This window comes from Mirounga angustirostris, unplaced genomic scaffold (genome assembly GCF_029215605.1).
Source record: "Mirounga angustirostris isolate CCGP_5_RB_7025 unplaced genomic scaffold, mMirAng1.0.hap1 SCAF_3, whole genome shotgun sequence".
Taxonomy (NCBI): Eukaryota; Metazoa; Chordata; class Mammalia; order Carnivora; family Phocidae; genus Mirounga; species Mirounga angustirostris.
Window position 1 is genome coordinate 11,284,840 of NW_026991711.1, and position 21,416 is coordinate 11,306,255.

The following is a 21,416-nucleotide window of genomic DNA, read 5'->3' on the forward strand; positions in this document are numbered from 1 at the left end:
ATTCACCCCCAAAAAAATTCAAAAGAGGAAAAACAATTTCAAAAGAAAAAAAGGAGGAGAAACCTGATAATAGCTACCTCAACCAAGTCATCAAACTTAGTGTAACCAGAACCACCCAACATTATGAACCTCTTGATAGGATACAATAGTAAGATAACTTATGAAGTATTCTTCTCAAAAAATATTTAAACAATCTATTCATGAGAAAACAATCCAACAAATCCAGAATATCTATAAGCCAATTAGCATGAAGTCCTCAAAATATCAGTATCATGAAAATCAAAGAAAGGAGGAAAGATAGGACTATTTTAGATTAAGAGACTAAAGAGGCATAATACACAAATACAATTCATGAACCTTGATTGAACCGTAAGTCAAAGAAAAATATTAAAGACATTTATTTGGATGGCTTAGTCATTAGAGCACCTTCATCTTAAGGTCATGAGTTCAATCCCCAAGTTGGGTGTAGAGCATACATTAAAAGAAAAAAAAAAAAAGGTTAAAAAAAAATAAAGACATTTGGGGTGCCTGGGTGGCTCAGTTGGTTAAGCATCTGCCTTCAGCTCAGGTCATGATCTCAGGGCCCTGAGGTCAAGCCCCACATCGGGGTCCCTGACCAGTGGGGAACCTGCTTCTCCCTCTCCCTCTGCCACTCCCCCTGCTTGTTCTCTCTCCCGCCCATAAATTTAAAAAATATATTTTTTAAAAAAATAAAGACATTTGGAGACAAGTGGGGAAATCTGAATATAGTTTGCATATGCTACTATAGAATAACTGGTAATTTTCCTAGCTTTGATAAGGTATATGTAAGAGAATATCCTTTTCCTGGAAATAAATACTGATGTATTTAGGGGTGAAATGCCACAGTGTAACTTAATTTCAAATTCTTTAGCAAAAAAAAAAAAAAAGAAACATAATATATACTTATATATATGGATACAGATATAAGCAAACGTATCAAAATGTTAACAACTGGTGAATCCAGGAAAAGGGTATACAAGTATTCACTGTACTACTCTTCCAATTATATGGTTTGAACAAACACTTAAGAATATAAATGGCCATTAATATGAAAAGGTACTCATCAATATTCATCAGAGAATTTAAATTAAAACTACAATGAGAACACATAATGGCCAGTAGAATAGCAAAAATCAAAAGGACTAGGACACCTGGGTGGCTCAGTCATTAAGCATCTGCCTTTGGCTCAGGTCATGATCCCAGGGTCCTGGGATCAAGCCCCACATCGGGCTCCCTGCTCCACGGGAAGTCTGCTTCTCCCTCTCCCACTCCCCCTGCTTGTCCTCCTTCTCTCACTGTGTCTCTGTCAAATAAATAAATAAAATCTTAAAAAAAAAAAAAAAAGGACTGATAAAACCAAGTGTGGGCAAGGACACAGAGCAACATGAACACTCAGACATTATTGGTGGGAACAGAATATGACACAACCATGTAGGACACCTGTTTGGCAGCTTCTTATAAACATGCATCTAGGGGCACCTGGGTGGCTCAGTTAAGTGTCTGCCTTCAGCTAAGGTCATGATCCCAGGGTCCTGGGATCGAGCCCTACATCGGGCTCCCTGCTCCGCGGGAAGCCTGTTTCTCCCTCTCCCACTCCCCATGCTTGTGTTACCTCTCTTGCTGTCTGTCAAATAAATAAATAAAATCTTAAAAAAAAAAAAATGCATCTATTTGTGCCAGGAGTTGACAAAATACCACCCACCCACAAGCTAAATCCAATCTAAGGACAGTTTTGGTTGGGGGGGGGGTTGTTTTGTTTTTTATAGCCCACAAGCTAAGAATGGTTTTTACATTTCTAAAGGGTCAAAAGAAGAAAAAGAACATGCAAAGGAGACCATACAAAGTCTAAAATATATTTACTCTCCAGACAAACAGATTGACTGTCCCAACAGGAAAAGGCTGCTTTACCTTTCATTTACCCTATGACCCAGCAATTCCACTCCTAGATGTTTATCCAGGAGAAATGAAAGTATATGTTTACACAAAGACTTGTACTAGTTTGTTTATAGAAGTCTTGTTTACAATAGCTAAAAAATGGTGGATGTGTCTAATAAGCTTATCCTAAAATTCACACAGAAGAGCAAAAAAAGACAATACTGAAGACAATTTTGAAGAACAGGACAGGAGAAAGGGGACCAATGGAAAAACTGCATAATCATCTTTAAAAGCCAATTTTTTTCCATTACACATTGTCTGCAAGGTAGTTGGCTTTCTTTGTGTGACTTATCACGTAATATTTGTAGTAACTGTTAGCCTTTTTCCTCTGCTTAAATGTTAAAAAAAGTTGTGGGGGCATCTGCCTTTGGCTCAGGTCATGATCCCAGGGTCCTTGGATGGAGCCCTGCATCAGGCTTCCTGCTCAGCGGGAAGCCTGCTTCTCCCTCTCCCACTCCCCCTGCTTTTGTGTTCCCTCTCTCGCTGTCTGTCAAAAAATAAAATCTTAAAAATAAATTATGTATTTGGTATCTGGTAGACTTATTTCCTTTCCACTTTCAGCAAAAAGTGACTAAAAGTCTTTAAAATATGAAACTACCATCTCTGCTTTAGAAGGATATGAAAGACCATCTTAAAACTTAGACCATCTCTTTTGAAACTAGTTTTTTCAAAGCCTGGAAAGGGACAGTCTACCTCTAGATCAGAATGTTACGGGTGACAGTATCTGTGTTCTGTGAACAAAGGTCTCGGTACTTGAATTCACCACAAGAAGATTTACATGAGGACCTGCATTCTAATAAAGACAGCCTGAAAGTAGCAAGTGCAAAGCACTTTATTAAAGCAGAAAGTACAATCTCAAGGTGGGAGAGCAGGCAAGCTCCCAGAGGTCTACTTGGCCTCTGGGTTGTTTTGGGATTGGATATTACTGGGTCTCTCTGGGCTGGGAGGAGCTGTGATGGACAGTAGGGTGGTCTCTAATGCAGGGGGCTTCCAATCATTTAGCAAACTCCTCCCACAGGTTGGAAGGAGGAGTTTTTGACCCTACAAGGTTAGTACCTGTCAAGGCAGCCTTTGTCCAAGGGGGGGGAGGGGGGCTCTACCCACAATGCAAATGCATTATAACGAGTCTAGTGGTTACTCTGGGGCAGAAGTGGAAGAGAAGAGCACAAGTTCTGCACCTGTGGCTCTTTGGTCTGTCAACCCCAAGGTCTTGGAAGCCACAAGGTCAGGATGTTGTGCTCCTGGACTTTTAATGTGTAGCTTATTTATCCCCATCCTTGCCTCTAGCTCATGTCTCTATCATTCCCCTTGAAGGACTTGGGACTCTGTCTCAGGGCACTCCTTCCACTGGTCCTAGCTTCTACCTAACAAGAATACAAAGCTAGAAATTTAAGAATGAGAAAGGTAGTCATGCTACTGGGGGCTAGAATACCAACACTGAAATATAAACATGAAAAAAATCACAATATAAATAATTTTGGACAATCCATGCCAACAGTCATCTTCATGAGAACACAGAATAGAGAACTACCTGTATTTTGATATGAGAAAAGTAAATGAAAGGTTATCAGACTTGATGTAAAAACAGTGACTGTCCACAATTCAAACCTTTTTCTCTCTCAATTTATCCATGAATGAAAACACCTCACAAGCTAACACAATCAAAATGAACACAAGACAAAAAGAGGGTTGGTTTTGTTGTTGTTGTTTTTTAAGATTTTTTTAAGTAATCTTTCCACAAAACATAGGACTCAACCTCACAATCCCAAGATCAAGAGTCGCACACTCCAACTGAGCCAGCCAGGCATCCCAAGAAGAAGGAATTTTAAATCTATTATTAGCCCGGGGCGCCTGGGTGGCTCAGTTGGTTGGGCAGCTGCCTTCGGCTCAGGTCATGATCCTGGAGTCCCAGGATCGAGTCCCGCATCGGGCTCCCTGCTCGGCGGGGAGCCTGCTTCTCCCTCTGACCCTCCTCCCTCTCATGCTCTCTGTCTCTCATTCTCTCTCAGATGGATAAATAAAATCTTAAAAAAAAAAATATTAAAAAAAATCTATTACTAGCCTGATGGTGACACAAACTTTTTTCTAAAGGAGTTTGCTGTTGATAATTGCCTTAGTTTAATGATCAAGAAAGAGACTAAAGTAACAGTTTTCTCATTATTTCATGAATATCTTGTAAGGAATATAAACTACTATTGAAGTTATCAGTTAAAACAAATTATTAGTAAAGAGGCCAGAAACCAATACTAAACAAAAAAACTATATACACAAAATAAGTTTAATTGCTTGATTTAATTGCTTTTAAGTAAACAGCTATTTTAAATGCATCTGTCAAATAAACAAGATAAATACCTAACCTTTATTTTCAGGAACTTAGAGAAGCTTCCAATGGTTCCCTTCTTTTTTTAAAAAAGGAAGACAGTCACAATAAAGCTAAATGAACATAGTTCTAGATAAAACAAGAAATCACAAATATTGAAAATCCTCTGTATTGTATTACTATACAATAAAAGCTGACATTACCAATAGGTACGGTTACCAAAATTAGTGTGCAAGAATGAAAAACACTAACTTAAAGTACAACTACTTATATTTCATCCCCCAAAGTTCCAATAATTTACATTCTTTTCTCATGGCATTTTTTTCTATTCCTTCATAGTTTATTACTGCTAAAAATGCCTGCTGTGGTTAAAAATCCCCAATAAAATTCTGTATCATTCACTGCTTTATACTACTCCTTCTGTTCATGTCCAATTAGTATTAGCCTATCGTTCTTTTATCAAACTTCAGCTGAACACGAAGCACTTAGGAAGGTTAAACAATTAACTGGAATTCAGCTATGGGAAAATGTGCTCTCATAAGGCAGCACGGTATAAACATCTCATCAATCTGTGAATGGAACTTCCTCAAATCTACTTCATGGTCAGCAACTAGTCCAGCAATTTTTAAACTCTAGGTTTTTAAAACCTTGGGAAAAAAGTTTAGACACATATTAAAGACATTATGATGCTTCCATTTTGCTTAATACAGGAGTGAATAATTAGATTTTTTTTGTAATTGTGTATATCCTTTTCAGGCCAGGGCGGGGGGGGGGGGGGGGACTTACTTTTTTTAACTACAAATAAGGTCCTGTTTCAAGTAAAGCAAAAATATACTTACGGAACTAGCATCAACATCACTATGGATGGCAACCGTCTTAATGCCCATCTTCTTGCAAGTTTTAATAACCTATTTTAAAATACATAAACATTATTAACAAGGATTTGGATTTAAAGGGATTTAATAATAAAATTCACAAAGTAAAATGGAAAATAAGATTAAAATTCTACTCACCCTACATGCAATTTCTCCTCTATTAGCAATAAGAATTTTATCAAAAGTCTAAAGAGAGAAAAAACACACATAAGAAACTGTTACTGTCACTTTGGAAAATAAGCTTTCCCACAACACTGGACGTGATCCTAAAAAACATTACTTCCTAGAGTAGTATTAAATATTATACATTTGTTCATCTACAACCAGGTTGCTACTAAACTCATCTGGTAGGATCTGGCCCTATAATTACTCTGTTAAAGCATCAACTGATTAGGTTCGGTAAATCATAAGTGGACTATATAAACTCTCTTGCCAAAAGATAATCTTCAAATGGTATTTCTGAATGCTAAAAAATTTTAGATAGAATTGCTTGACCACTTAATAATTCATATTCTAAATTCAGGGAAATTCTAAATGTCATGAGTTGTTTATCAAAGGAAAGTTTGATATAATTTTTACACCATCTTTGTTGGGCATTAAATGGTATTTTCAATAACTCAGAATAGAAACTAATTACGCTTATATCCAAAGATTCCCAGACCAAGCAGGTTATGCTAGTTGAATACACTGTTAAGTTTGAATAACCATATTCTGAAGCAGCTGAATCCTCATAATAGAGTAGTTCCATTCTGTGGGGAGCTAGAGACCTCAATTCTAAGCCCAGCTTTGCCACTAAGGATAACCTATCTGACTTGAAGCAAATCAATCTCTGTAGGTCTTTACTCCCACATATAAACTGATAACATTCTAAGGGGAAACTATTTAATAAGGTTCTCTTACTATTCTAAAATTGTACAAGCTAATCCTTTTAAAGAAACACACAATTACAGGGGTGCCTGGGTGGCTCAGTCCTTAAGCGTCTACCTTCGGCTCAGGTCATGATCCCAGGGTCCTGGGATCAAGCCCCGCATCGGGCTCCCTGCTCTGTGGGAAGCCTGCTTCTCCCTCTCCCACTCCCCCTCCTTGTGTTCCCTCTCTCACTGTCTCTGTCAAATAAATAAAATCGTTAAAAAAAAAAAAAAACCACACAATTACAAGTAATTTGGATACCTTTTTAGTACACAATTATTTCTGGGTTAGTAAATTGTTATAAGTTAAATAGAACTATAGAAAAAGTTTTAGTTACATTTCCAAAAGAAAGTTAAAGCTATATATGATCTAATATAACTGAAAGCAATATTTTAACCCAACAGGGAGTCACAATCTCAGCACTGGAAAAGGCTTTCAAAGTCTTGGCTGAACCTTCATGTCACACATGGCTTATTCCACCGAACTGAGAGAAGCCTCTGCCTTAAAAATTGGTAAATCCCTAATCTGATAGAATCCTGAATCATTCAGAGCCTTGAGCAGATGGACCCTTAAAATATCCTAATCTCACCTCAAGCATGAGACTGCAAAATCATCTGCCATTCTATACCCAAATGGTCATGGTAAATCCCTGTTGAACAGTAAGAATATACAAGAATATACAGAATATACAAAGAAAAAAGTATACTTCTTTGAACATTTTAAAATGTCCATTTTTATAAGTATTAAACAGATGCCATCTGATAAAAACAGCACAGTGAAGTTACACATGCAGCAACTGTTACAGCAAATATAACAAATTATAACATTATAGGGATTAAGAACTCCATCTTAATTTTTATCTGAGTGGCAGAATATAGTTAAGAGCCAGTCTGGAACCAAAGTGCCCAGGTTGGAATCCCAACACTACCACGTGTTCTTGTGTGAGCAAGCCACCCTTTTTTTTTTCCTCCTCCCTTCCAAGTTTTTCTTTAAATTCAAGTTAGTTAACACAGAGTGTCGTATTGGTTTCAGGAGTAGAATGTAGTGATTCATCACTTACATCTAACAGCCAGTGCTCATCACAAAAGGGCAAGCCACCCCTCTTGACCCTCATTTCCTAGTGCGTAAAAGGTAAGAGTAAGAGTAGCACCTGCCAAAAGAGGCTGAGAGAGCAGGAATTAACACCCTTCAAGTGTTTAGAATAGTGCCCAGCATACAATATATCCTCAAGAGGTGTTAGCTACAGCTATGATTATTCACTCCTATGGGCCACACACCACACTGTTTTTGACAAATCTAGGAGTGTGAACCTACCGAACAGGGAAAAATCTGTATCAAAACGAGTATCTGCACCTAATGCGTCTTCTCTGTGCAGGGCCTGTGACAGTTAATTTTTCGTGCAACCGGACTGGGCCACAGGGTGCCCAGATGAAACATTATTTCTGGGTGTATCTGTGAGGGTGTCTCCAAAGGAGACTAACGTGTGCATCAGCGGACTCAGCCCCGTACACTGCCCTCCCCAACGTGGGTGAGCATTATCCCACCCATGGAGGGCCCGAGAGATAAAAAGTAGAGGAAGGGAGTGTTTGTTCTGCTTTCCTGATTGAGTTGGGACATGGGTCTTCTCCTCCCTGGGACTTACTGACATGACACCACTGGTTCCCAGGTCCTCAGGCCTTTGGACCTGGACTAGAATTACACCACCAGCTCTCCTGTGTCTCCGGCTTGCGGGGGGCAGATCATGGGACTTGACCTCAATTGTGAGGCAGCAGATCTCCATATTATCTCCTACTGGTTCTACTTCTCTGAAGAACCCTGACTAATACAGGACTATTAATACCAATTAGTACACAAGCTAAATAAAGCTAACCGTATCAATTAACTTTCCATACATAAGATATTCTTCTAAATAAATATATGTATATGGTTCAGGGTTTAAAAGGTACCAAAGGTGATATACTATAGAGACACCCAGGTCTTTGCTCCAAAGGTAACTGCTATTACCAGTTTCCTGTATATTCTTTCAGATAAGCTAGGATTATCAAAGTATATACAAATAAATTTACACCAATTTTAAAATTCCCTCCGTATCAAAAATTACAGGTAAACACCAAGTGCATCTGACAACTTCAATGTACAATCTGGTGCCATCACAACAAAGCGTGGTAAGTGCTATAACACAATCATAGCCAAGAGGCTGAAGTCAGTGCAGAGAAGGAAGAGTGAACAGCATGTGCTACGGCAGGGACATTGAAAGCAGAGGGTAGCACTGAAAACAAGTAATTTTTTTAAAGATATATCTGGGGAGAGGGGAGCAGGAGGGAGAGAGAGAATCCCAAGCAAACTCCCCTGACAGGGAGCCCAATGCAGGGCTCGATCCCAAGACCCATGAGATCATGACCTGAACCGATATCAAGACTCAGAAGCTTAACAGACTGAGCCACCCAAGCGCCCAACGAGTAGTTTTTAATATACCTAAAGCACAAAATATGTGCAGTGGAGTTGTAGCAAAGCTAGGGTAAAAAAAAAAAAAAAAAAAAAGCCAGATTATGAAAGGACTTATATGCCATTTAAGGAATTGGACTTTATCCTGTATGTGGAGAGTCACATGTAAGGCACTCTAAAGATATTCTAAGGGAAACAAACAAACAAAACAACCTTTAAATCAAGAAGCTGAATCCTGAAGACAGAAGGGCTCTCAGGTACCAGGAGAGATAAAGAAGGACTTTTGCAGCAGTGGTTCTCTGTGCTAATGATGTCACCCAGGGTAAGAAACAATGGATATTTCCTGAGGATTTTTTTTTTAAAGTTATCTCCTCTTAGGGGCGCCTGGGTGGCTCAGTTGGTTAAGCGACTGCCTTCAGCTCAGGTCATGATCCTGGAGTCCCAGGATCGAGTCCCGCATCGGGCTCCCTGCTCGGCGGGGAGTCTCCTTCTCCCTCTGACCCTCCTCTCTCTCATTCTCTCGGTCTCAAATAAATAAATAAAATCTTTAAAAAAAAAAAAGTTATCTCCTCTTATTCCATTCTCTATCCCTCCTTCCTTCTTTCCCTTCCACATATTTGTATCTTCATAGCTACGGTCTAAAACCACCAAGGACCCTTCACTCCATTCAGAGCCTGAGAGAAGGGCTGAGCTGGCCCATTCCCCTGGGTACTTGAAGGAATGACCACAGAACTCCACACAGTCCCTTACCAACACTTCCTTTTTTTTTTTTTTTTTAAGATTTTATTTATTTATTTTGACACAGAGACAGAGAGAGGGAACACAAGCAGGGGGGGTGGGAGCGGGAGAAGCAGGCTTCCCGCCGAGTAGGTAGCCCGATGCGGGGCTCGATCCCAGGACCCTGGGATCATGACCTGAGCCGAAGGCAGACGCTTAACGACTAAGCCACCCAGGCGCCCCCCTTACCAACACTTCTGACAAGGCGCTAGCACAGTGGGTAAATCTACTGCCTCAGGAGAAGCCCAGGCTTGAGTTTACAGCCCACTTACACTTATTATCTGTGGATTTTGAGCCTGTTTCCAAATGTACAAAACCAAGTTGTTAAGACTACTATTAAGCAGGGGCACCTGTGTGGCTCAGTCAGTTAAGTGTCTGACTCTTCTTCTCAGGTCTTGATCTCAGGGTTGTGAGTTCAAGCCCCACATTGGGCTCTACACTAGGCATGGAGCCTACTTAAAAAAAAAAAAAAAGACTAATATTAAGCATTAAGCCGCTGACATTTAGGACACATGCTTTCTACATGCCAGGTACCAGGACACATCCCTTCTGTGCACTCTCTCATTTCATCCTCACAATAGTCCTAGGAGGTCAGTTGAGCACATTCCCAATTTACAAATGAGAAAACTAAGGCTTGATGAGGCCAGCATTTGCTTAAGTCACTTAACCAGGTTCACAGGGGAACTGTGAACCAGAGCTCACACCCAGATATTCATGTCAAAACACACCAGGATGTAACATGATCAATGGGAGAAGCTTTAAATTATTAATTTAATTTTAAATTATTAATTATAAATAAATATAAATTATAAACAAATTAAGATCACGTCTGCTGTACCAGGCATTCAATAGTACTATACCAGCTCACACTAACCTAAGGCCCACTAAAACCTCCTGGTCTTTTTCTAAGCAGATTACTATTAAATCTTCCCTATTCTTATGAACATACCTGAAACAAGTTGACATGTTAAAATTCAAATTGAAAAAATTGTATTGTATTTTTAGTAATTAAATTTTACCCGATTTCGACTTGATATGAGTCGCTGATAAAATGTGGAGTGAAAAAAGGAGTCAAAGGCAAGTTCAGATGACAATTTACTTAACAAAGATCAGATCTACCTGCACTTAAAACAGGAACAATAAAGTAGAACAAAGAGTACAGTATTTAATGAATGGCTATAAGCAAGAATTCCTAGAAGTAGAAAGGCCCTCTACATGAGGGCAAACCTTCAATTTGGTCTGAAAGTCCAACACCAGTAACGACCACTAGGTGCCAGAAAGTATCATAGACTTTGTCAAGACTGAGCACACTACACAGTTTCTCCACAATTACCTCAGGAAAAGGTACAGCAAAGGAGATGGCAAATGACGTGGGGAACAAAGGCCCAAAAGAAATATAGAAAAAAATTAAACTTCCTTACAACTTATGGCCCACTGACAAGTGCTTGGGACAGGCAGACTGACCTTCCTCCAGGAACTCAACTGCCTCAATGTCAATACTTTGCTAGAGGCAAAAGGCAACCTTAGCTTGACATCAGCCCCTCCTCCAGTATCCTGTACGTCTTCCTTAGTATAAAAAAAAATCCCTTTGAAAATTTCCTTTATCTTTACACTCCACCCCAGGATATATGTTAGCAATCATCCTCCAAACATATGGCCCACTGATATCCACCTGAAGGGTCTCATGGACTAAGGTTTTACTAGACTATAGTAAATGACCCTCAAGGTCCTGGAAACCTAGCTTCCAAATTCCTTAGACACTTCCACTATCCCTAAGCCCCTCCCAACTTGAACGGATATAATCAGTCCCTCCTCACAACCCCAGTGTAGCTCTTTCTGCCCACAGGTCCTGTCCCCCTGCTTTAATAAAACCACCTTTTTTGCACGTCTCAAAAATTCTTTCTTGACCATTCGCTCCCAGACCCCAACATCTCACATCGGCAAAGGTAGCAGGCAGATCCGATTTCAGACATTTACAACAAAATATGTACCTTAGTAGATTCCAAGGGGAAGGGGAGGAGCTCTTCAAATTTCCTAAACCGACAGTTATACATATTTATTTTTAGTAATTATCAATGGCCACCAATGTGAGGGGTGAATCAGCTACTATTGTAAGCTCACTATGAGGTTATGGCAAAAACAAGTCTCAAATCAAACTCCACCACACATACATTTATGAACAGAAATAAAAAGGATCTTAAGTGGGGCACCTGGGTGGCTCAGCTGGCTAAGCATCTGCCTTCGGCTCTGGTTGTGATCCCAAAGTCTTGGGATCCAGCCCCACATTGGGCTCCCTGCTCGGCGGGGGGTCTGCTTCTCCCTCTGCCCCTCACCCCACTCTTGTGTTCTCTCTCTCAAATAATAAAATATTTAAAAAAAAAAAAAGGCATTAAAAAGGATCTTAAAATTTGCTGGATAAGCTCAGGGAAGGCTCAACTTCCTTCACTCTATAATGCTCCAAAAGACTGCACGAAAGTTTCACCTGAGGCAAATACATCAATATTCTGATTTGGCTAGCCATACTGTCAGACTCAAGCTATGGAGAACCCCCAGACAAGCAGCTAAACACAGGACGTCATTTAGGGATCAAGCATAGGTTCTATCTTAAAGGTAAAGAATGGAAGGCCAGCTAGACTATTACATTCTGCTACTTCAGCGGCTAAGAATTGATATTAATAGCCAGAACACATATCTTGCATACCACTATTTTCATCAATGACAGCCCATTCCTAACACCTATTATACTAACGAAAAAGGCTACCAGAGTTAACAGGGAGAAAGACAGCTGAACCCTTTGTAGTATACTGTACCACCCCCACTCTGGAATATGACCTCTAGTACAAATACTAGCTAACCACCCCCTAGAGTGTTTCTAGTTAGGACAGCTCACTACCTCTAGATTGGAACTCAAAGTATGTGTCCAGAAATGCACAGACATACATGCACCCCAAGGCATACTGTCTATGCTGAAGTTTTCATATTAAACCATGGATTTCAGGGCACGTGTGTGGCTGAGTCGGTCAAGCATCCAACTCTTGGTTTTGGCTCAGGTCACGATCTCATGGGTCATGGGATAGAGCCCCATGTCCAGCTCTGTGTTCAGCGGGAAGTCAGCTTGAGATTCTCTCCCTCTACCCCTCCCCCTATTCACTCTAATAAATAAATCTTTAAAAAATTAAAAAACATAGATTTCATAACAGGGAATTAATCACAGCTAATTCATTTGGACCAGTGCTGTCCAATAAAGTAACCACTAGCCACATAAGGTTACTGAGATCTTCAAATGTGGCTACTCAAATCAAGATGCCAGAAGTGTAAATTATACACTAGATTTAGAAGGTTTGAATGTAAAGTATCTCACTGATACTTTTTATATTGATTATCGAAATAATACTTTAGAGAGTTAAAACATACTATTAAAATTTTTTTTAATGTGGCTATTAGAAAATTTAAAATGATATGCCCTGCAATTGTGTCCCCATTATATTGCTATTGAACTACGATGGCATAGACCTTTTCTCCAAGCCTCCAGAATTTTTTTTTTTTTTTAAGATTTTATTTACTTGTCAGAGAGAGAGAGCACAAGCAGGGGGAGAGGGAGAGGGAGAAGCAGGCTTCCCGCCGAGCAGGGAGCCCGATGCGGGGCTGGATCCCAGGACCCTGGGATCATGACTGAGTCGAAGGCCGACACTTAATAACTGAACCACCCAGGTGCCCCAAGCCTCCAGATTCTTTTGAGTAGTTTTATATACTTCAAGAGATGATTTAGAAGATACCTTCGCTACTTCATTCTCAAATAATCATTCACCAGTTCTACCTTCATGATATTCAACTTGAACCATCTCCTAACCAAAACTCCCTCCTGCCCTCTTTGAGGCCTTCACTGTCACAAATTATGTTTTATCTCCACAATCACCACTTCAAAAATCTATTATTTCAATAGATAATCAATATAAAAAGTATCAGTGAGATACTTTATATTCAAACCTTCTAAATCTAGTGTAGATTTTCAAACCCCGTTCTCATATTACAAACCTCAACCATTATCCTATATCAGGATTTTTATTGGAATTCCCTTGTCCCTTGGGGCGCCTGGGTGGCTCAGCCGTTAAGCGTCTGCCTTTCGCTCAGGTCATGATCCCAGGGTCCTGGGATCGAGCCCCACATTGGGCTCCCTGCTCGGCGGGGAGTCTGCTTCTCCCTCTCCCACTCCCCCTGCTTGTGTTCCTGCTCTTGCTAACTCTCTGTCAAATAAAACTAAAAAAAAAAAAAAAAAGGAATTCCCTTGTCCCAAAATTTACAATATATAAAACTGCCTTCAAAATAAATCCTATGAGGGCGCCTGGGTGGCTCAGTTGGTTAAGCGACTGCCTTCAGCTCAGGTCATGATCCCAGAGTCCTGGGATCGAGTCCCGCATCGGGCTCCCTGCTCTGCGGGGAGCCTGCTTCTCCCTCTCCCACTCCCCCTGCTTGTGTTCCCTCTCTCGCTGTGTCTCTCTCTGTCAAATAAATAAAATCTTTTAAAAAAAATAATAAATAAATAAATAAATAAATAAATCCTATGAATATTAAGTAAATGAAAAAAAAAAACAAAAACAAAAAAACGGGGCACCTGGGTAGCTCAGTCATTAAGCATGATCCCAGGGTCCTGGGATCGAGCCCCACGTCAGGCTCCCTGCTCAGCAGGAGGCCTGCTTCTCCCTCTCCCACTCCCCCTGCTTGTGTTCCCTCTCTCTCTTCTCTGTCAAATAAATAAAATCTTAAAAAAAAAAAAAAGTTTAGGGGTGCCTGGGTGGCTCAGTCGTTAGGCATCTGCCTTCGGCTCAGGTCGTGATCCCAGGGTCCTGGGATTGGCCCCGCATCGGGCTCCCTGCTCACCGGGGGGCCTGCTTCTCCCTCTCCCTCTCCCTCTCCCCCTGCTTGTGTTCCCTCTCTCGCTGTGTTTCTCTCTGTCAAATAAAAAAAAAAAAAAATCTTTAAAAAAAATAAAAAATAAAAATAAAAAATAAAAAAAGTTTAATCAAAATCTCTCAAATGCCTAGAATTTAAGAATGTTACATTATTCTGCAGAAAACAAGGGAAACACTATAAATTTATTCAATTTTTGGTATAGATACCAAAATTTAAGACTGGTTGTGGCCCACAATGAGAAAAAGGAAGATTTAGCACCTATAAAACCTATGATGTTAGAGCAATAATTATACATCATTAATAAAATTTAATCTGTCCAGTGAACACAGCATGGAGACAAGTAAAACCGTAATAACTTTGCTATTCAAAGTATTTAAATACTTACTTTTTCATTAGAATCATATCCAGCTGAACAGAGACTACGGGACACCATTAAGTGCTGTCTTGAGTAGTGTGGAACACGCTACAAAAAAAAAGTGAAATAAATTACAGATACCTGAATGGGCTTTAAAAATATTTTTTTAAGGTAATTCTTCCAGTATGCTTCTACCTAAAATATTTTATCAATACATGTAGTTCTAAGCCACATGCCGTAACTGTAGAAGATAAATCATTAACTACAGTCCTATCCCTTGGGCACACAAGAGAAACCTAAAGGCATCAAAAGGATCTCTAGAAAAATAAGAAAAAAAAAGAAAAGTAAAATAAGAGTCAATGGGTCAATCTTAATTACAGACAACTGCTGGTTACCACAGGGGAAGGGAATTAAAGAGTGCACTTGTGATGAGCACTGGGTGATGCATGGAACTGCTGAATCACTATACCGTACACCTGAAACTAATATAACACTGTGTTAACTGGAATTAAAAAAGGTCAATGGGTCAAATAAAATTTGAAGAAAGGTCTGATTATGCAGACTGACGTGGCAGGATCATAAGGTCACATACCACACAGAACTTTATACAACATAAAACAAGAGTCTTGGTCTTTCAGGAGCTTCCATTTTAACAGGGACTGGAAAATCATATTTTTTGTTTGCTGATGTCTTAAACATGATTTCTTATTTTTTTCTGGTACAGTGAAAAGGTTATCAATTTCACCTCTAATCCACTATTATAAATGTTTGTGGAAAAAATATATCTTAAGGCTTTAAAACATGAAGAATCATCACTAATAAAATTTATAGCCAAAGGTTTAAGAAAACAATTTACCCAGTAGTCCCTGATAAAGCTAGACAACCCCCCCAAAAAAAGAAAAGAAAAGAAGGTGGGGGGAGTGAAAGACAACTAGTACTACCCCTTAGAACTTTCTAAGAGGACAACACAATTAAGAAGCAAATGTTTTTATAGCAACATTTTTCAATAAACTCAGATTCATATAATTTGTAAAGCATCAAGCCCCAAATTACAAAATGTAATCTTAATACAAAAGTGAAGGTAATAGGGGTGCCTGGGTGGCTCAGTCGGTGAAGCAACTGCCTTCGGCTCGGGTCATGATCCCAGGGTCCTGGGATGGAGCCCCACATTGGGCTCCCTGCTCGGCCGGGAGTCTGCTTTTCCCTCTCCTGTTGCCTCTCCCCACCCCACCACCCCCACTTGTACTCTCTCATGCTGGCTAGCTGGCTCACTCTCTCTCTCTCTCTCTCTCAAATAAATAAAATCTTTTTTTTTTAAAGTGAAGGTAAAAGATAAGATACACTTTATACAATGAAGCCCACAGTACCAAGTAAAAGGCTAGTTAAGAAAATGGTCTGAGACTGGAAAACACACTCCATACGCCCTCCCTTTTAAAGACGGAAACTCACTCTTGCACACCTTCACACATCCCTGTAAGTTCAAGAGTATTAGGCCCAATTTTAAAAATAAGTAAACAGAGTCTAGAGAATTTTAATTTATCAAAAGTCCTCAGGCTAGGCTGCAATGGTTCCAAGATTTAAGCATAGATCTATTCAGAGCATTCTGGAGTTTATTTTGAGAAAATACAAAATAACGGCACCTCCCACATTAACACCAATGTCTCTGCAAAGACAGGATTTGAGGAGGAAAAAAAAAACTTACCAGGAGGGTCTCACCACTCTCTCTGTGTCCAAATAAAAATTCAGTCTCCACTGCCTTCAGCTGAACAGCTGTAATTTAGCAACTTTACTCCTAGTCAGACTTAATAGGATAAAGGCAATACTTCTTCCCTGGAAATATCAGGTCTTGTGTTTACAGCCTCAGCCAAAGCAGGAAACAAACTAAGAAAACAAATTCTAAGAATAAAGAAAAGCAAAAGCTCCCTGGGAATTTCTCAGATTTACTCTGCTGCAAGGCAGCACTGGGATATTTACACAAAGTAAATAGCATACCAGCTTCCTATCCATTTTATAAAATGTAACAACAAAATAGTTTACATTTTTACAAATGCTCCCTAATGCTGTAAGGCACATAATGGTCTGCTCCATGAACAGATCAACATAATCCTTTTACAAAAGACAAAAATCAAACCTGTGTCTTTTATCACTAACAAAGGCTATAACTGATTCCTGAGGGCAAAAACCAAATGTGCCTCTTCCAGAGACAAAACACAACATGGGATGGACATTTCAGGTATTCTAATTAGCTTCGGAGAATGAGAACAACAGTGATGTTTATGTCTGGGGAAGGGAACACTTCAAAAAGCGGCCTAACACCCAGCAAAGATCTCTGGGAAAAGAAATCGGAATTCTAACCCAAACTCTAGGACTTGAGCAAACCACTCTGAGCCCTCTGCTCTCTGCTAAGAAATGAAAGCTGGATGACTTTTCTATAAGGTCTCTTACTAACCTAAACCACTATTACCCAAAAAAACAAGAGCACAGCCCAGGGATATCTAACAATCCTCTGACGATCATGAGAGGATATGCAATCAATCCAACCAAAGTCAACATGCAGGCCAAGAATGTGGTGACCCGGATCTCTCTGCTTAACTACTCTGAGAGGAACAAACAAAAATGCAGAGCTACTTGGTGGAAATAGAGCTAATTTCACAGATTTTAATAAATATGAATTATGAATATGAATTATGCATTAAGTTTCTAGGCTACCTCTGGGAATAAAAACCTCAGGACTCTATTAGATGAGCCCATGAAGAATAAGCTAAAAGGAAAGTTTCTCTCCCAGAACCATTCAGAAATCCCAAGTGGCCAAGCTCTGAGCAGTATTTGGGTCAGTTGACTCAATTACACTATACTTACTTTCAGGAAACTACCAGTAACCCAAAACTAGAATAAAATATATCTACGCCACAGTTCCTACAACTAAATCCACTCTATTACAAGATACACCTGGCCAAAATGTAGGACCTGTAGCACTGTACTATGAGTGATTGAGCTGGAATCTTTTTATGACTATTTAAAATACTTGATTCTGAAGATCTAAGACTCTTACCACCAGTATAAAAAAACAAACAAACATAGCTTGTACACATGTGAATTTGTGGTAATGTGGCCCGAAGTATTAAAAAAACATGGATTCCCCTGGTTAGCCAAATAACTAGAAGTAGAAATGGTCCAAGCAGAACTATAAAGAAAAAACAAGTGTTTGGGCCATTTTCACAGTGAGTCTGAACTGGTTTGTAGTTGGCCCCATAAAGGCTATCTTTGTTCCTGTTTACTCCTGACAGACCTTCATGGAAGCCCAAAGTTATAAAGAACACAGGTCAAAAAATCAGACAATTTTGTGGAGCTACAAGATTAAATTTTTCTATTGATATTTTAATCTCTACGCCCAACGTGGGGTGGAATTCACAACCCCAAGATCAGAAGTTGCATGCTCCAGCGACTGAGCCAGCCAGGTGCCCCTAAATTTTTTTATTTATTTTATTTTTTTATTTATTTGAGAGAGAGAGTGAGCAGGAGGGGGGAGAGCAGCAGAGGGAGAGGGAGAAGCAGGCTCCCCACTGAGCAGGGAGCCCGATGCAGGGCTCGATCCCAGGACACTGGGATCATGACCTGAGCCATGATTTTTTTCTTTTTAATACAGAGAACAATTAGTAGAAATCCACTAATTTGCTCCTCTACAGAGAATTTTATTCTTTTTGTTAAGCATATAACAAACTGGCTACAAGTCCAGCCCAAAAAAAAAAAAGTAGGCTCCACGCTGGGGGCTTGAACTCACAACCATGAGAACAAGACCAGAGCTGAGATCAAGAGTTGACACTCAACCAACTGAGCCACCCAGGCACCCCCCAGTCCAAATTCTTTTAAGGTACTCCTAAAACAAGGAGTCCTAGGGAAAAACCTAAATCAACTCCAATTATAAAGACTATTTAGCCTATCACAGCCAAAAGGAGAAAGGTCGGTGTGTACAAAATGACTTCCCAATAACTCTTACCATTGGTTCTCATCTACAAAATAAAGATTTCCTATATTTTCCACACTTAAAAAAGAAATGGCTAACAGGGTGGCACATGGCAAGTAGCAGAACCTTCAGAGTCACAAGACCTGAGTCAGCTCTTAGCTCCACTGCCTCATAGTTACGCACCACTGAGCAAATCATTTCTCTGGACCCGTTTCCTTTTAATAAAATGTGAAGACACCTCCTGGCTTTCCTACAGTTGTTAAAAGGATCACACAAACCTTTATAAATTGTAAAGCACCAACAAAATGTTAAGAGATTACTCAGTAAGTCCAATTATGCAGCTGTCCCCTTCTTAAAGTTGTACCAAACCATTTGGGAGTTACCATTAGAGTAATAATAATCAAGAGCTCTGGTCCAGACTCAGATGGGCACGTTATAGTAAGCATACAGTAACTGTTACCCCAAAAAAGGGAGAAATGCTACAGCTTTTCAACAAACTGGTTACAAGCCCACCAGCCATTGCAAAAGGGGAAACAAATATGTTTTTCTAACAGAGCACCTACTTTCACATTCTGGACATGGCCTCAGGTGGCAGCCCAAACTAGTAAATTTAGTAGGGTTATCTTAAAAAAAAATAAACAAACACTAGTTTAAAAACAAACGCTAACGGAAAAACCAAAACTGTTATTTTTAACACGTCTACAATGGCATTCAAATGGATACTACTACAATCTGTTAACAGGCTAATTCGTTATCAGGACGCATTCTGCTTCAAAGCAGCAGCTATCCTCAAAACTGGGGATTAATGGAGCCATAAGGTGATCTTACCAAGGTAAAAGTTCAACATTAGCAAATGCTTCAGCTTCAAAATTTCCAAGAAAAGTTCTCCTCTGTGTTTCAGGACACGGAGCTGGGAAGCATCAGCTGAGTATTTATTGCAGCATTTTAACAGCCCCAGAGCGACCTTCTGAGGGAACGCCCTCTAAAAACCCTTAAGTCAGGCTTTTTCACTTAAGCACGGCTTTTTCTTCAAAACAGACATTGACTATTTATTTAGTCTTTGGGGCCTCACTAGCCGGCCCAATCTTCTACAGTCTAATGCGACCTTCTGTCAAGAGGGAGGCTGAATACCTGGTATTTGAGAGATGATCAAATCTCAAGATTGATTCTCTGGCTCTGCCTCCACAAAGTTAGAGCATCAGGAACCTATATACATCAACTCTAAAATGTCATCCTCCCACCCGGCTCCCCTACCAGGCCATTCTTCCCACCCCACCTGTAGCAGATGTCGTTGGGGCCCATCCAGAGCCTCTTCAGCAGGCAGCGCAGCATCCCCAGCTGCTGTGTTGACTACTCACAGATCACACCTGCTCCCTAGTCTGGCCAATGTGCCTTAACCAGACAGGAGTTCTCCATCAAGCCAGGGAGCTACCCCTTCTCAGCCCACAGCCAATGACTGACTAGCAAGGGGGTTCAAAAGGCCCTCTCCACTCACTTCATGGTGGGACCAATTCAGTAGTGCAATCTGGTTAAGAACTGGCTGTCCAAATATGGCAGCCACTAGCCACATACAGCTACTGAGCACTTGAAATGCACCAGTCAAGATTCCAACATGCTCCAAGTATAAAATACACACCAGATCTGGAGGCTTAATACCAAAACAATGCAAAAGACTTCATTAATATTTTTTACATTTATACGTTGAGATATTTTGAGTATACTGAGTTAAATAAAATACACTAATATTAATTTCACCTTGTTTTACTTTTATTTAAGATTTTCTTATTTGTTTGAGAGAGAGAGATGGCACAAGGGGGAGTGACAGAGGGAGAGGGAAAGAGAGAATCTCAAGCAGACTCCGCACTGAGTGTGGAGTCCCACATGGGGCTCAATCTCGCGACCCTGAGATCACGACCTGAGCCAAAACCAAGAGTTGGATGCTTAAGCAACTGCATCACCCAGGCATCCCCTTGTTTTACTTTTTTAATGGGAGTACTGGAAAACTTTAAATTACATTTGCAGCTCACATTATGTTTCTATTGGACAGGGCTAATCTAGAGCAGGGTTTCTCGGACTTTCCCATGCAACAATATCATCTGGAGGGCTTGTGAAAACATTGCTGGGCTCCATCCCCAGTTTCTAATTGGCCAGCCTGGGGTGCAGCAGCAAAATGTGTATTTCTCACAAGTTCCCAGGGAATGCTACTTCTGCAAACTGAATCCCCACTTCGAGAACCACTGCTCCAGAGCTCCCCTGTGGGACGAGACTAAAGCTAATCTCCAGCTGGAGCCCCTTCCTTGCTTAGCTTTTTTTCCCCCTGCACTATCCTGCTTTCTTTACGCTTCTGTTGACCACCCCCTGGCACAAAATCCCTTTTCAGGCTCTGCTTCTAGAAAACCTATCCCACCTCCAACACAACTGTTTTTCCACAACTATAGCTTTCACAAAGGGCCAGATAGGCAGAAACCAAGGAGATGGGTTTTTGTAAAACGCTGCAGTTTTTGTAAAACAAGTATCAAAGTTATTTATTGGATTGCTAGTTGCCCCTATATAATGTATTCTATGCAGGCAATGCTAGGACAAGGTCTATTCATCCTGATGAAGGAATGTTCCTTATTACCGTAAGACATGGACAGCTTTATGGCCTACTGCTTCCCTCTTTTCTGTGGCTACTATGGAGTTCAAACTACCTTTTGTGCCAAAGCCATATAAATTTGCTCTTTATCCTTTTTATTAAATTTGTTAATATGGTGGGCGCCTGGGTGGCTCAGATGGTTAAGCGTCTGCCTTCGGCTCAGGTCATGATCTCAGGGTCCTGGGATCGAGTCCCGCATCGGGCTCCCTGCTCCTTGGGAGCCTGCTTCTCCCTCTGCCTCTCTCTGTCTCTAATGAATAAATAAATAA

At 40.3% G+C, this 21,416-nt stretch overlaps 1 protein-coding gene across 3 annotated transcripts in view; it reads right to left on the reverse strand.

The window, feature by feature from the left end:
- Positions 1-21,416, reverse strand: part of PCCA (propionyl-CoA carboxylase subunit alpha) — a 403,499-nt gene that overhangs the window by 376,956 nt on the left and 5,127 nt on the right. For 2 of the 3 annotated variants that reach the window (XM_045869658.2, XM_045869657.2), the window contains exons 2-4: positions 14,579-14,656; positions 5,290-5,337; positions 5,116-5,184 (exon numbers count right to left, since the gene is read on the reverse strand). In XM_045869658.2, the coding sequence (XP_045725614.1) occupies positions 5,116-5,184; positions 5,290-5,337; positions 14,579-14,656 (195 nt within the window). The remainder of the gene's footprint in view (positions 1-5,115; positions 5,185-5,289; positions 5,338-14,578; positions 14,657-21,416) is intronic. The other variant, XM_064585924.1, reaches the window with a different exon arrangement.